This window comes from Anabrus simplex, chromosome 3 (assembly GCF_040414725.1).
Source record: "Anabrus simplex isolate iqAnaSimp1 chromosome 3, ASM4041472v1, whole genome shotgun sequence".
NCBI lineage: Eukaryota > Metazoa > Arthropoda > Insecta > Orthoptera > Tettigoniidae > Anabrus > Anabrus simplex.
Genome location: NC_090267.1, coordinates 339,850,511 through 339,867,548, shown reverse-complemented (window position 1 = coordinate 339,867,548; position 17,038 = coordinate 339,850,511). Strand labels below are relative to the sequence as shown.

Sequence of the window (17,038 nt, the reverse complement as noted above, 5' to 3'; positions counted from 1 at the left end):
AGCACTGTAGGCAGGTAGATAGACTTCTTTTCTCGGTCCACTTCGTTTGGTTGGTCGGAGTGTGTTTCAAATCTTACTGTGGGGTCTAATATATATCCTTTCTTCCCTTTAATGGCGATCATAGCTATCCTTCTTGTGCTGCCATTTACTCCAATACCATGGACTTCCTCATGCACTTGAAATCCTTTCTCATGGAGCGTCTGTGCTATGGATGACCTGATGTTGTGATGTCTGGTGTTTTGAAGAGCTTCACCGAAGGCACAGGAACCCAAGACGTGAGGTAATGTTTCAATCTCACTACATCTTCTGCAGCAGTTACCATCAAGGGACCTTCCCGGTACAGCTCTTACAGGTGCAACGTTACATACCATTTTTAGCGCATCTCTCCACTCCGTGCTAGAAAGGTCATCGTGGTTTCTAACCCAGCGGTTTGCAGGAGGGAACTACTTGTACAGACACACTCCCTGACCTTTGCTTCTCAACTGGCACCATTTCTCAAATTCAGATTCTCGCAACTTATTTCTGAGTTTCTTGGTGTCATACTCACCATGCCTGTTCTTCATATCCTCAGTTTTATCATTTACGTTTAACTCAGTTAAGCATCTGTTAATTTCTTCATCTTGATTTCTAGTGGCTTCAATATATTGGTTCCCCTCCCATTTCAGAATGTTGCAGCTGTTTATATTCTGAAGCAAGGCTTCCCAGCTTGTCCTAAAAACACCTAACCCTTTGTACCATTTATCTGAGTTGAATAAGCCAAATTCACTAATGTTTATGCATTTGGTACATTCTGTTTTCTGGCATTTTTCATGAAATTCTTGGAGGAAATAACGCACAACCATTTTTATGGCAAGTACTTAATTTTCTTCAGGTAACATTTTCTAGACTAATAATGTTCACTAGATTTTAAATTAATTGGTATTTTTATGAAATCTGCAGTCAACTATTTTAAAATAACTTTTGAGCTATCTTCTCTGCTCTTCTGTGCTTTGGCAAACACAAATTGATGTCAGAATATATATATGTGTGTGTTGTTGTTGTATGAGTCATCAGTCCATAGACTGTTTTGATGCAGCTCTCCATGCCACCCTCTCCTGTGCCAACCTATTCATTTCTACATAACTACTGCATCCTATATCTGCTTGTCATATTCGTATTTTGGTCTACCCCTACCGTTCTTACCACCTACACTTCCCTCAAAAACCAACTGTACAAGTCCTGGGTGTTTTAAGATGTGCGCTATCATTCTATCTCTTCTTCTGGTCAAATTTAGCCAAATCGATCTCCTCTCACCAATTTGATTCAGTACCTCTTCATTCGTGATTCTATCTACCCATCTCACCTTCAGCATTCTTCTGTAACACCACACTTCAAAAGCTTCTATTCTCTTTCTTTCTGAGCTAGTTATCATACTTGTTTCACTTCCCATATAATGCCACGCTCCAGACAAAAGTCTTTCAAAACATCTTTCTAATTCCTATATCAATGTTCGAGGTGAACAAATTTCTTAAGAAAGGCCTTCCTTGCTTGTGCTAGTCTGCATTTTATGTCCTCCTTACTTCTACCATCAATAGTTATCTTACTACCCAAGTAACAACATTCATCTACTTCCTTTAAGACTTCATTTCCTAATCTAATATTTCCTGCATCACCTGACGTTATTCGATCGCATTCGACCTGGAGGTATGTAGTATTTTTTCATCTTGTATTCTTTCTCCAAGACTCTTATATAATATGTGTCAAGTAATAAGGGTGAAGTTACAAGAACAATCTTTTTTCCCATGGTACAGGACCGTTTGGACTGCTGTTTATTGAAACCAAACTTTACCAGCACTCAGTTTCTTTCGGGTCACAGAAAATTTAAATTTTATTGATATAAATTCAAAATTAGTAGTAATGACAGTTGTGTTTGTGGAGATGAAGAAACTGCAACTCACCTTATTTTTGACTGTCCATTCTTCAGCAAAGCTAGATATACTGTATTTTGGAACAACACTTAAATTGTTGTACAGCAATGTTAGTCAAACCTATTTTTAGGATATTTCACAAGATCTGTTGTTTGAATGAATTTTTTAAGTTTCTGCACTTTATTTTAGAAAAAATTTAAGAATATTTTCTTCCTTTTCTCCCAGTTTAGTAAATTTATGTGTGTAATCACTCACTTCAAAAATTTTGTATTATATGTTTGTACTATTTAAGGTAACTGGTTATAACCTACAGCCCTAATATGTGAGACAAAGTAGGGCTTTTTCGTGGATAATAAATAAATAAATAAATAAATAAATAAATAAATAAATAATATGCAATATGTGAACACTCAAAAACATCAGTATCTTATTCATACTCCCAGTCGATCCTGAGTTGAGATTTTCATCTAAAACTCACGTAGCACCAGAAAGGACAAAATTAGAATGAGCCTGGGTGGCTCCAGTGACCCCAGAAGTAACTGGGATAAGTTGAAGAAAAGTTTGTCTGGCACTTTGGTTGAATGGTCTGCACACTGACCTTAAATACAAAGGGCTTAGGGTTCCAATTCCCAGCTGGATCAGGGTTTTTAACTTCATATGGTTAATTCCCTTGGCTCAGGAAATGGGTGTCTGTGCACGTCTTAAGACATATCTTTGCTTACACACAACACGTGATATAACAAACCACCACAGAAACACACAACAGTAATTACTTTGGTCCACATAGGATGGACATCAGGAAGGGGATTCAGCCATAAAACTGGGTTTGATTCACACTAGCACCAACCCTGTATTTTCAGACCAATTTGCACACAACAATGTTTAATTTGACTCATTCAGCCCAGATCCTCAAATAGCTTCTCCAAAGGAAGTGGTTACAGGGAAACTGCAAAAACTGATAGCAGCACTACAGTAAGTTATACAAGGTATGCTGAGAAGGGAGGTATAGTACAAGTACGTACAGGGAAAAATAAATCACTTAATGGAGATTGTATGAGAGATTTCTCATATTAGAAAATAAGCAATTAAATACATAAATATCCACTGTTTTTTAAGGATCTTGCCATTCCTCCAACTGGGCCATGAAATACATAGTTAGTTCTATAATAATTAGTAGACAGTGTACAATTAAATCTTGCACACTGGTGTGGCATAGAAATTTATTTTTTTGAAGAGATGTGAGCAATTAACAGAGAAGTGGAGTAATTTTAAAATGAAAAATGTTTCAACGTATTCACAGCATCGTAACAGGCTACATAGATTTAATGACTGATCTAAGGTTATGTAATCATCATTATCAAGGCACACTGCTCTATTTTTTTCTTAATTGCTACCTTTCATATCAATATTTCACATTTTTGAACTACTAATTATGGTACTTTTTTAAAGTTCAATTTCTTGGTGCCAAAGAGAAGAGTGTAGAGTAAATCAAATCAAAATCAAAATCTCTTTATTTGCAAATGAGGTGTCTACCGGTGGCAAATGGTACACTAAAATACATTATTGTCAAGCACTAAATATTAAAATAACAAGAGAAGAAAATTTTTCCTATAATACAATATTATACAATTTACGCTAACAATGTTTTCTATTAAACACACAGCTCATCCTTAATAAATTTATATTGTTTACAAAATTCTACTTATAATATCTCCTGTACTACTTACAAATATAGTCAACTAATATACAGTATGTGGAATTACTTCAAATGATACTATACAACTGGCATAACATTAATATTTACATTGCATTTATTTATTTACTATTTTTTTGTTTTTGTTTTTTACCCGTTCTGGATACTAAGTAGCATAACGACCTGTTGCGTCTTAACCAGAGCCCCTTTTGCCACCACTTTTCAGAGTTCCTGAAGGGCCTTCACAGCTACTGTAGCGGTCCCAGGGCCCTCGAAGTCCCCACTGTACTTCACCCCTACAGGCAGTCCCCTACTTTGGCTGTCCAAACTCCTTAGACCAGGGGATGGAATTAATTTATTCACACACATTTTTTTATTTACAATAACCTGCACTGGTCGAATGCCCTCTAACACTTCATTTATTTTCTCTGTTGCTGTTTATTCTCTTCTTGAATATCTGTACAGATTTTGGAAAAGGATCAAACACTACCCCTGGTAAACTGTTCCACTCCTTCACACCCTTCCCAATGAATGAAAATTTACCCCAATCGCTTCTGCTAAAATTCCTTCTAATTTTATATTTGTGGTCAGTTCTGCCGATATAATTATTTTCCAACTGAAGCCTCTCACGGATATCTCCCCATGCTTCTTCTCCTGTATAGGCTCTATATAATCCTATAAGTCTAGTTTTCTCCCTTCTCTTACTTAAAGTTTCCCACCCAAGTTCCTTTAACATTTCTGATACACTACTCTTTCTCCTGAAATCCCCTGTTACAAATCTTGCTGCTTTCCTCTGCACACTATCTATTTCTTTTATTAGGTATTCTTGGTGAGGATCCCAAACACTGTTTGCATATTCCAATAATGGACGAACCATACTCAAGTAACTTTTTCTTAATTCTTTGTTGCATCCTTTAAGTAGCCTCATTATAACATGTAATGATCTGTATGCTTTCCCAACAATGTCATCAATATGACCCTTCCAGTGCAAATTACTTTCAAATCTCACACCTAAGTATTTGCACTTGCCATCTTTTGGGATAACTACCTCATCCAAAGTATATTCAAATTCAGTTTTAAAGCTCCTGTTTGTAAAAGTTGTAACAGTTGATTTGCCTCCATTAACCTTCATATTATTTTCTTTAACCCATTGTTGGATACTTTCAAGGTCCCTTTGTAATTCTGAACAATCCTCAATGTTGTTTATTTCCCTATAAACAATTATGTCATCTGCATACAATATTTTTGATGTTATATTGTTCCCTAAATCATTTGCGTATATTATGAAAAGTAACGGACCGATTATACTACCCTGTGCAATTCCCTTCCAAACTTTCTCTTCCTGAGATACATTATTTCCTACTTTGACTTTCTGAACCCTTGAACTTAGAAATGCTTTTATCCAACGTGTAACCCTTATGTCCAATCCTATTCCCTCCAATTTCTTTAATAATATTCCATGTTCCACTCTATCAAAGGCTTTGGAAAGATCTATGGCTATGCAGTCTAACTGACCTCCTGAATCCAACTGATCTGATATGTCCTGCTGAAATCCCACCAGTTGTGCCTCACAAGAAAATTTCTTTCTAAATCCATACTGGCTCCTCATGAACCAATTTTTATCATCACATATCCCTCTGATGTACTTTGATATTAAACTCTCCAGAATTTTACAAACTATACTGGTCAGGCTGATTGGTCTGTAGTTCTCTGGTTTCCTTTTATCACCCTTTCCTTTATAAATTGGTATTATTATAGATTCCTTCCATTCCTTTGGTATTACACTATTATATATGACATAGTCAAAGAGAAATTTTAAACAAGGCACTATGTACCACCCCATTGTCTTTAATACCTCCCCAGTAATTTGATCACTTCCTGCTGCTTTTCCTCACTGAAGCAGTTGGATTTCTCTGAAAATATCTTTGTTTGTGAATGAGAAGCTTCTTGTTTCCCTCTGTCTCTCTCCCTCTCTATCTTCTGTTTCGGTTTCCAACTCTTGACAATCATCTACTGAATCTCTAAATTCCCTACTAAATAGGTTTGCTTTCTCAGTATCTGTTAAATAGTGTTCACCCCCTTCTCCCACCATTGTAGGAATTTGGATTCCTTTTCCTTTTTGATTCCTGATATATGAATACAGCTTTTTCCATTTCCCTTTGTGGTCATTACCCTCTTGAAGTATGCCATTCATATAATTCTCTTTTGCTTCCTTTTTCACTCTATTCAGTTCCCTCATTAGCTGTTTTCTAGTTTCTCTACTCTCCCTACCCTCTTTGATTTTCCTGTTTACTATTCTACATTTTCTTTTTAATTTTCTTATTTCCCTTGTATAATAAACAGGGTCTGAGGTCATTTTACCCTTCTTAACAGGTACAAATCTCTTCTCTCCTTCCCAAATAATTCCTTTAAATTTAGCCCAAAGTGTATCCACGTTACTCCCTTCACTTATCCAACAACTGAATTGTGATTTAAGGTAAGTCCCAAATTCATCAACTTTAGTTTTTCTGTACAATTTCTTGTCTTGTGTAACCCTCTTATTAAGCCTTTTTGGTACGAGTCCTACATCCATTATTACAGCCTTATGGTCTCCTATTCCTTCAATTACCTCAGTTTTATCAACAATTTCCCATGGTTTAACCAAGAATACATCTAGTAAGTTATTGAGACGAGTCAGTTCTTGTACTACTTGTGTAAATCCTCCCTCCCAAATTAACTTATTTGCCAGTTTCTGTTCATGGGCTTCACTTGCAGCTCCTTTCCATTCAACTTCAGGCAAATTTAGATCTCCCCCAATTATTACCATATCATTATTATCGTTTTTACGAGTATAATCTATTATTTTTTCAAAGATTTCCATGTCTCTTTCCTCTCTTCCAGGCCTGTATGTTCCTATAATTCCCACCTCCTTCATATTATCACAAACTAATTTTATCCCTAATATTTCATCCCTTTCATCGGTAAACCATTCGTGTCAACAGTAAGTTTCCTTCACCAAAATAAACACCCCCCCCTCCCTTTTTATCTCCTCGGTCTCTACGATAGACTGTGTACCCTTCTGGAAATACTTCTCTATTACCCACCCCTTCTTTCAACCACGATTCCACTCCTATCACCACATCAGTCTCATAACATTCCATCAATATACCGAATTTTAATTGTTTATTTACTACACTTTGACAGTTTACCAAGAGCAATCTCAGACCCCCTTCCTCCCTAAAACTTGACTGTTGCAATTGGGTAACTTGAAATTCCTTACTATCCTGAGTTTCTTTTTCTAGTTGACTGAGCCAGCTTGAAGTACAGCTGGCTCTTTCTACTAGTTTTCCTGGTCAGTATTATAACTCAAGGGAGTTGCCTGTTTTACAGTACATATCTTAAGATTAATAAAACCTAGAACAATATTTGCTATCTTTCGTTTACCTGAATTGTTTAGATGGAGGCCATGTTTTGTATAACAGTACCGGTATCTCTCAAAACTGCTGCATTCAATAACCTGAGTATTCCGAAAATGTTTACAAATTTTAACAATATCTGTATTGACCTTGTCCACTTCAATGTTCACACACGAGTCTCTACTCAAATCATGCCTGTGGGGCACGTTCACTACAAAAACGTTAGTGTGGGTCAGCTTCCCTAGTGTATGTTTAAGTTGAGATCTTACATTCTTGGTGTCGTCGCGAGCTACGTCGTTCGTCCCACCGATGATAAGCACTGCATCGCCGCTCCCGAAGTTCCTAGTTGCTGCTTCTACGTTTTCCACAACACTGCTGATAGAAGCTCCTGGATATATTTCTCCGGTTGCTGCTATATTCTCGTCGTTAATCACTCCCGCAATTCCCCTTCCTTGGCTATCACCAAACACAGCTACCTTCGCTGATTTAGGCCTAACTGGGTCTTGAATCTGAATTCTAGGCCTAAATTTTAAACTCGGCACGGCAACGGATCGCGATGATTTGGTTTCACGCGCACGATCACTTTCTTCCAGAATTAAATTATTTAGGGCAGAAAACCTATTTCTGATGTTTATTTCCGGAAATTTAGTTGTAGATTTCTTCTTAGCCGGCCATCCACGAACTACTTGACACCACGTGCTCGAGTTTGTTACTTGTACCGGTATATCACTCGAAGAATGGTCAGTCCCAAATTCTAGCGATCGCAGTCTTTTTAATTCTTGATTTTCAACTTTAAGAGTCGCATTGTCCTTTTTTAGAATGTTTATAATTTCTAATGCACTTTTATATTCCTCATCGACTGTTTTCGGTGCTTCGTCAACGCCGTCCCTAACAACAACATTCCGAACACACTGCTCACAAATCCAGTCAACATTTTCATTAGTTTTTACGTCTCTAGGGCAATTTCCGCACTTATAATGCCACCATTGATCACATGAATCACACAACATTCCATTTTTCACTAATTTTCGACATTTTCCGCACTTTTCGTCACATTTTACGGTTAATTTACTCGGAGAATAAAACACTACGTCGTCATTACCGGGCGCCATTTTGAAAAAAAAAGTATGTTGTTTGTATGAATTAAATACCATACACTATAATGAAAAATTGCATGCAAAGATCTTCAACAGTCTGTTTTGAATCATGATGAAAACCCAGAATAAAAATGAAATATATGGCCAATGAGCAACTAACATAGGACCAAGGGGGACATAGCAAGTTTTATACATAGCCATTTGCAAATATATTTCTTTTTGGTCACTGAATGTATAATTTATTTTTGTTCATTAAGTTTGTTTGCCGAGTTGTTCTTCCTCTTAAAACAACAATCTCTGTCACCACCATCACTACCATATTTCTTGACCTAAACAGGTGAAAAAAGTCATATTTATGTATTTAGGTTGGTACCAATGCTCTGACCCCAAGATCCATTCCTATTGTAGATGTTAATTGTCCTGTTAGGCATGTTTCCAGTTTAGAAGCCCTGGTAGTTTTGTACTTTGTTCTTTGTACTGCCTCACGTTCTTGTAGTGTCTTGTACTTGCTGTTATTTACACATACTTACAGTCATGTCAAAAAGAATATGTACATTCACTGAAAATGGAAAGAAGAACAAGCTCATGGTATTGCATAAGTTCCTCGCAGGTACACTTTTCTCAGCAGTAGCAGTGATTAGGAGGGGGCGAGGGGGCAGTCTCCCCCCCCCCCAACTTTGTGGATAAATTTTACATTTTTTATTCCATTTTACCTACCTAAAACTAGGAATTACAAATAAAATATCAAACCCTTTTGTCTTATCACTTAATTCTTCCCTTTAATTTCTTTAATTATTTAAAAAGTTACTTAGTGGAAATATGCACAAAATATCATTTGGAGACGCACATAACAGCATGTAACATGTGCTATGAGGAAGGGATAGCAGGGGTATATTTTTGCCAAGGCCATGGACACCACCACCACGAGCAATTGTCAGCCTGGCAGTCTCACTCAGTGAATGTGTCTGTGCAGTTCAATCTGGTGTCTGTTATTTTGTTAGTGTTTAGTCAAATACAAAATTACTCCCTAAGAGGCTACTGACCCCTGGTAGAGCAGGACCACTCAGACCGGTGATGCTTAGAAGTCTCAGAGCTTGCTGCAAGCTCGTGCAGCTGACTCTTATAAGCCTTCCTGCATTATAACCCTCTAGTATTAACAAATGATCTTAAAAGTCAATATTTGGATATTAGAGAACTCCAACTTCAAGATTTTGAATAATGTGATTTTAGCTCCTTGATGATGCAAGTGTCGAAAGAGCCAACAATGAAAGACAATGATTCACTGATGTTTTTATGATAAACAAATTACCATACCTTGTTGGAACTCTTTAAACCAATTATATTGGTCATCTTCATAAATTGACTTCTGGGACAGGAATACTTAAGGTCTAATGTTTATTACCAACATTATAGTTAGAAAAGCCAGTTTTGTATGATATGGTCAGACAGTGCAAGTGATCTGCATTGTATCTGTTCATTTACAATGTTGGAGTTTTGAGATACAACATTTCATATTAGCTTTTGCCCATGGATTTGCACACATGTAACTTAATTTTGTGGCCATTTATAGAAATGGTGAATGCTGGAAATGGAATCAAAATGTGCTCAGTATATTTTAATAATACTGAAACATTTGTTCATAGAAGCTGAATATTTTCAGTAAGGGTGTAGAGAAACTATCAATCCATAGAAAATTTCTGAGAGCAGTCATATAACCCCATGAATGATAAGAAAGTTTAGTACTGGTACCTCCAGTGATATAGCACTAAAACTGAAGTCTCAAAACAACATGTGTCATGCTAGAATAAGATACTTAGACTGGCCTTGAATTCCACACAGTGAGTAACAGTCAAGTGAGAATGCCTGCACTTTAACACAGTATGCTTCTACTAGAGCCTTGAAATGGTACACAACTAAAACTGAAGTTTCACAACTATATATAGTGTCTGGTACAAGAGTTACCACAGGTAAGGTTGTAAGGATATTAAACTCAAAGATCTCAGTGAAGCAGCAATCAGAAAAGACAAAATCTTGCAGTCAGTGTACATGTGAAGGATGTTAAAAGAGTGTCATTTGGCTTTCCAATTCGCACAGTGAGAAGAAGGCAAGAAGTATCAAACACAACCACTGTTCTTAGCAAGAAACTAACATTGAACTACATATCTTTGAGGATAGCAATGATTTTCTTAAAATCAGTGTTGCATAGAATCAGATAAGAAATATGAAGCATGTTATTTTAAGTATCGTTTTTAAATGTGGCTGCTGCAGCACTTCAGTTGTGTTCAGAGCATGCGCACTCAGTATGTACATCGGTAGGTTAACCACAAACACCATTACAGAAGCATTCACCTAATTCACCTGTATTTCCGTTTGTTTGTGCATATTGAAAATGCCTCTGACAATTAACGGTCCCACCAAGTGTGAAGTACACGCTGTGATTCCTTTTCTAAATGCAAAAGACATGAAAAATGATTAAATTCATCGGCAGATTAGTGAAATGTATGGAGAACATACTATGAGTGAAGGAATGGTAAGAAAATGGTTTACTGCATTTAAAGAAGGCCGTACTAATGTCCAAGACAAGGAGCGTAGTGGGCGACTATCTGCCATTACTGAAGACTAGGTGCAAAAAATTGATGCAGAGGTTCAAGAAAACAGACGCTTTTCGAATTTGTCATTAAGTTGTGAGTTGCCTGAAATTTCAAGGAGTGTTCTTTGAGAAATTGTGTGAGAACACTTAGATTATCGGAAGTTGTGCTCACGTTGGGTTCTGAGGATCCTGACACAGGTGCAAAAAAGTAAGCGTGAAGGCAATGCTTTGACTTTCCATGAGCAGTACAGTAATGAAGGTGATGCGTTCCTAAGGGAAATCGTCACCAGCGACAAGCCATGACTTACAATAGAGTAAAGTAATGTATTATAATACATTAATTTACTCTATTGCATTCACACTTCAATACGGATCTATCATTATGAAACTTATTTCATTTAAAGACATGACTTGTGTGCCAAACCACCCCCTATACTATCCCCCCAAAAAAATCAATGCGATGATATTACGCCGAAAGTAATACAAACATCGGGAATAATTGAGGCATGGAACCCGGCTAGGAAAGGCCTAGACATAGCTCTGAGCTGGAAACGACTCCCGTTGTCGGTGAACAAGGGGTGAAACTACAACTACCAGCAATTTAAAAAAACACAGAATGAATTAAATTTAGGGTTTATTAACAAGATTGAAATCAAATATTAAACAAGAATAGAACCCATAATAGAAAATTAAAATAATTTAATGGTTATTAACAAGAACGTACCTTTCAGAAATGAATATCTCCATATCAGGGCGTGAGCGCAAGATTACACTTATTTCAACACTCAATCACAGCGCCTTCCAACAACACCTTCATTACATCATAGAGCAGCGTAATTACCATTCTCACATCTCAATTTAGGTCGCCCCTTTTACGAGAAGCCTTTCCATTCATAGTACGTCTTTACTTACACCATTATGCAAACAACAATATCAATAGCTTGTCAACAATCCGCCCATCACGGAGAACAACAATAGGCAGATAAAAAATGGAGATATCGGTACGAGACTGAGATAAACATCCCTGGACCAAATCAAAGATGATAGATCAAAGAGTACTACAGGCATGCGCAAAACAGAATACACGCAGCAAACATGGTGGCCACTCGGGCGAGCACACGCCAGGGGACAAAAATTAAATAATCAAATCTGTACCAAGAACAAAATAGGGCACAGATATAAACAAAGCAATAAATCAGGTCGACCAACACACTACCTTTTCTCTCCCCTCACTCATTAACACACACACACACATCCAGCATTCACACACACACACACACACACACATGAGGGTATCGGGAAATAAAAATGCGAACGGCCCTTCAGATAACAAAGTCAAATACAATTCAGAAATTATGACCCACGCGGTCATAACCAACAGGTCCCACATATTTTAAGTATCACCGTACACTGTGCAAATAATTTTCACAGCCGGGGTGGTTGAATACTTTATTCAAATCCATCAGTATTGCGCGCCTTGTGCGACCTGAATGTAGCTTCGAGTCGAGACAAAGGGCTTATTATTGGGATGACGAAGTATAAAAGCACGCAGTACACCAAAACGTAGCCACACAGAGACCCATCTGCTAACATCACCAGACAACAGTCACACCCACACAAACCATATCATTTAATGGAGTAGAAAAGATTTGTGTCAACCAACTGTGAAAGTAAGCAATGAATCATCGCCAAACCAAAGATTTAAAACAAACCAACATACCTGTAATTATCAATAGTTTAAATTAAAAGAAAAATGCATATAGCGGTATGTCCAAAGCTTGAAGACATTAAATGAATATTTATAACACAAAAACGCCACCTCAATCATCATGGCTTCCATTGTTGTTATCTGCCACATACACAACAACAAGATGAGCTTTAAAGAGAAAAACGTTACCGCTCTCGTAAAATGAACGATCTCCCTGTTTTACCGCTGAAGGTGCTGCCCTCTACTGGACATTACTAGAGATACATGAGTTATCGGGAAATGAGGCTGATAGAAGCCATTTGCATAGAGAAATGTCACATATGCGAACATGCCACAGGCATGGTTCACTTGCTTATGGAACGCCGGAATCAAAACAACAATCCATGGAATGGAGACACTCAACATCAACCAAGAAAGTGAAGTGCAAGCAAACAATTTCAGCTCGCAAACTCATGTGCACTGTGTTTTGGGATAGGCAGGATGTATTGCTCGGGGATTTTTTGCACCAGGTGACACAATAAATGCCAAGACTTATTGTGAGACCTTACTTAAACTTCATCATGCAATCCAAAACAAACGACATGGCAAGCTCACAAGGGGGATTCTTTCGCTTCATGACAATGTGCGACCTCACACAGCTCGTTGAACCTGAGACCTCATCGCTTCATTTGGTTACGAACAATTTGATCATCCTCCATATAGTCCTGACCTAGGGTCTAGTGACTACCGCTTGTTCTTGCACTTGAAAAAGGAGTTAGGAGGTCAGCACCACGACGATGATGGCCTAAAAACAACTGTGCTTCAGTGGCTGGTACATCAGGTGGCAGATTTCTATGAGGATGGAATTCTGAAGCTGGTTTCACGATATCACAAGTGCCCTCATATGCTTGGAACTTATGTTGAGAAGTAGTCTAAGGTACAGGCTTAAACTTAAAAAAATAATTGTTTAAAAAACTGCATTACTTTTTATATATATCAAAAGGGTACTTAAAAAATGCCTTGTAGTTTTTTGCTGAAGGAAAGCAAAGAGACTGTTAGTGTAAGCAAGTATTTATCTGCAGAGACAAAGCAGATAAATGTTGCCTGAGAATATTAGTCAACCCAACAGCAGAATTGAATGATTCTCTGACCCACCCTTCATTTTCTGTAATATCCTTAACAAATCTGCCATCATAGTAGAAAAACATTGCATGAACTGCTCTTGAATTAAAGTGTGACATAATGAACAAAAGGTATATTGATGGCTCAGAGCAATACCTTTGTAACTAGCATTTTTCACATCTTACATTAAAGCAAATTAAAAGTTCTTGTGTATGCCAAAAATCACCATAGAGACTTCTGTAATTCTCCAAAACAATAAAACCATATTTCATTCATTTTCAGCAGATGTTCAGAAGAGATCTCAGTTTATGGAATCCAATGATTTAGACTTCCTCAAACATTCAGCCAGATTATGAATGAAGAGCCTATCATCAATAATCTGCATTTTGGGCTGTCGCCCAGGTGGCAGAATCTCTATCAATTGTTTACATAGCCTTTTCTTAAAATTTTTTCTAAGAACTTGGAAATTTATGGAACATTTCCTTTGATAAATTCTTATAATCTCTTGTTCCTCATCCTATAAATGAAAGAAGTCAAAATTATAAATATGTTACAGGTGAGTAATATTAAGAATGTAAGCAGGTATCAGAAAATTCACTCCTATCTTAAAAAAACACAGATGCTGGGAAGTCTTTCTAGCATATTCAGCTTGCACCTTATTATATACATATAAACTACTGTATTGTCACTACACTAAGATAGTGAATCATTATTATATTTATGCAGCTATCCTGGATGTACTGGCAGCAGGGGTTGGAAAGGTGAAACTCCGAGGTGTGGAAACAGGGCTCTATCTGGCCATGGATGATAGAGGGATTCTGTATGGCTCGGTAAGTCAATACTCACAGTGAAACATAGAACTTTGACATCATCATCAACATATTTTCTCTTTGTCCAGACAGTCTGCTTACAGAAGTTATGGTTCCTCTTTATTTTATTTCTCAATCACCTCTTCTGCAGTTCAGGTTTCGCTGGAGCAACCATACGTCCTCATTTAACCCAGACTGTTATATGATTTTACACCATGTCCAGAGATCCAGGCACAGATTAAAATATTGTTCATCTGTCCATGATTTTCCGTGTAAAAATATACTTAAGGATTTCTATTTATATATTTTGTACTAATATGTATACTGAGCATATTTCTAAGTGAAATGTTTGGACTTTTTCCTACAATACTACTATTTTATATATGGAACTTTGACTAGAAAACAGTTTTTCTTTCTGATCAATTCAACACTGCCAAGCAACAGTTTATTGTGGTTGGAGCTTGAAATTTCAGCAAATAACATAAAAACAAAAGTTAATTCTAATTTAAAAACTGAAATAGATTTGATGTTCAATGAAGTGTCTTCATAAATAAGATATTAATTTAAAATCTGATAAATTGGATGAATTTAAACTCTTGGAATTGTCAGAGAAATGGATCAGAATTTTTTCAGTTACCTCAGAAACTGGGATGTTAATGCTCCACATATCCTCAATATTGTGGAATACATATTGTGTTTACCTGGAATATCAGCAGGTGTAGAAAGAGTCTTCTCATTGATGAAGAGCTTACAGAAAACAGAAAGTTGATGGCGGAAAGTATGAAATCATCTAAAAATTAAATTTGACTGTGACTACAGTTACGGTGAATTATATGAAGTAATAAAAAGTGATGAATATATCATATGAAAAGTTGCATCCTCAGAAAAATGCACATTGTGCGTAAAGGGGTCCGTAGTGGATCACCTTTGTCTAACAACTAGCGAGTCACATTTCTAAGGTAATGTTATGTTTTACTAAAACGACAAAGTTTTCCTCATTTCTTCTTTGAGAAATATGGTAGCCCTAGGTTCCATTGTCTTCTACTGTGCTAACCAATTTCATTCATTGATATTGTACCGGAGTATTCTGCATCCACTCTTTTTCATTTGTATTGCAATTGTTCTTTTTTTGTGTTCTTTCTTCACTCATCTGCTTTAAATGTCCAAACAATATCAGTTTATTTTTTGCCATATCCAAACAACTTTTCCACCTTTAATTCCTTACATATGTCTCCTGCTTCAGTGAATCAGAGATAAAATGTGTGACTCATGACCCAAAATTCACGGGTTCGATCTCGGCCGAGGCACCAAATTAAAATCTTGGTATTCCATGACCTATTGTTAGCATGTTAAAGATCACTGTGGTAATTCACTCTGCACCTACCCAACAAAATTAACACAAACGACAACCATCCAGTCGAATTTTGCTTCGTTGGTAGATGGCAGCAAATCAGAATATCGAACATGCCATCTAGATAGCACCACTTCTGAAGACCTGCAACCCATTGAAATTATTATTATTAATGGGGGCTGCCTAGCCAAGATGGTAAAGGTGTGCTCGATTCACTTGGAAGGATGTTGGTTTGATTCCCCACAAAAAATTTAAGAAATGCAATTTTCAATTTTGAATCACCCAAACTGTTACTTCTAGAGGATAAGGTTCACTCACCGTACACCAGAAACGAGTACCAGATTATTCCCTAGGGGTAAAGACCCCCGGGTGTAGAGTTTACCAAGCTACACCACATCCTGCTGAGTTTAAGAACAGTGGAAGCATTATTATTATTATTATTATTATTATTATTATTATTATTATTATTATTATTATTATTATTATTATTATTATTATTATTATTATTATTATTATTACTTACTTACTTACTTACTTACTTACTTACTTACTTACTTACTTACTTACTTACTTACTTACTTCCTCTTCATGGATTAGGCTAATAGCCTGTTCCGACCTCAGATTTCATTCCATCTCTTCATAGGACGACCAATATCTCTTCTTCCCGCAGGATGGTATTCCAGGGCAAGTTTTGGGATTCTGTCATTATCCATCCTCAGAATGTGTTTTTTTCAATTTATCCTGTTTTGGAATATTCTTTCATTCACTGAGAATATATTTAATTGTTGTCTTATCTCTTCATTTTGTATTTTATCTTTTAGGGAGTATCCTTTCACTGATCTTAGGAATCTCATTTCAGATGATTGTATTTTATTCCTATAGTATGTTTTATCCACCCATGTCTCACTTCCATATAACAAAGTTGGTACAGCCATACTCTTATAGAATTTAAGTTGAGTATCTTCTCTTACTTTTCCTTTCAGTGTTCGGCGAATTGTCCCACATATATTGAAATCGATGAAGCTTCTTCTTCACCTCGTCATCATCATTAAAAGATATTTCACAACCAAGGTACTTAAAATTTGAGACTTGTTCTATTGGTTGATTGTCAATTACTATCTGCGCTCTGATAGAATATTTCCCTTGCTATGCCATAACTTTGGTTTTCGTTCTGGATTCCGAAGATTATAACTTTTACAAACGGATTCTATGATGACGACAAAGGCAAGATCAAAGGCCAAACGATTTGGAATTAGAGATACATTAAAGTTGGGAATTTGGAACGTGAGAAGCATAAAAGGCAAAGAAGAAGAACTGGATAGAGAGCTGGCTAGGAAAGAAATCAATGTTGCTGTAATTACTGAGACAAAAAAGAAATTACAAGGGA

The 17,038-nt window shown here is 36.7% G+C and overlaps 1 protein-coding gene across 5 annotated transcripts in view; it reads left to right on the top strand.

Moving 5' to 3' along the window:
- LOC136867306 (fibroblast growth factor 1) overlaps nt 1–17,038 on the top strand; it is a 312,684-nt gene that overhangs the window by 278,746 nt on the left and 16,900 nt on the right. For all 5 annotated transcript variants that reach the window (XR_010859654.2, XM_067144461.2, XM_067144462.2 and 2 more), the window contains exon 3: nt 14,218–14,321. Coding sequence is in view for 4 of the 5 variants with exons in the window: in XM_067144461.2 (XP_067000562.1) it covers nt 14,218–14,321 (104 nt within the window). In the remaining variant the exon portion in view is untranslated. The remainder of the gene's footprint in view (nt 1–14,217; nt 14,322–17,038) is intronic.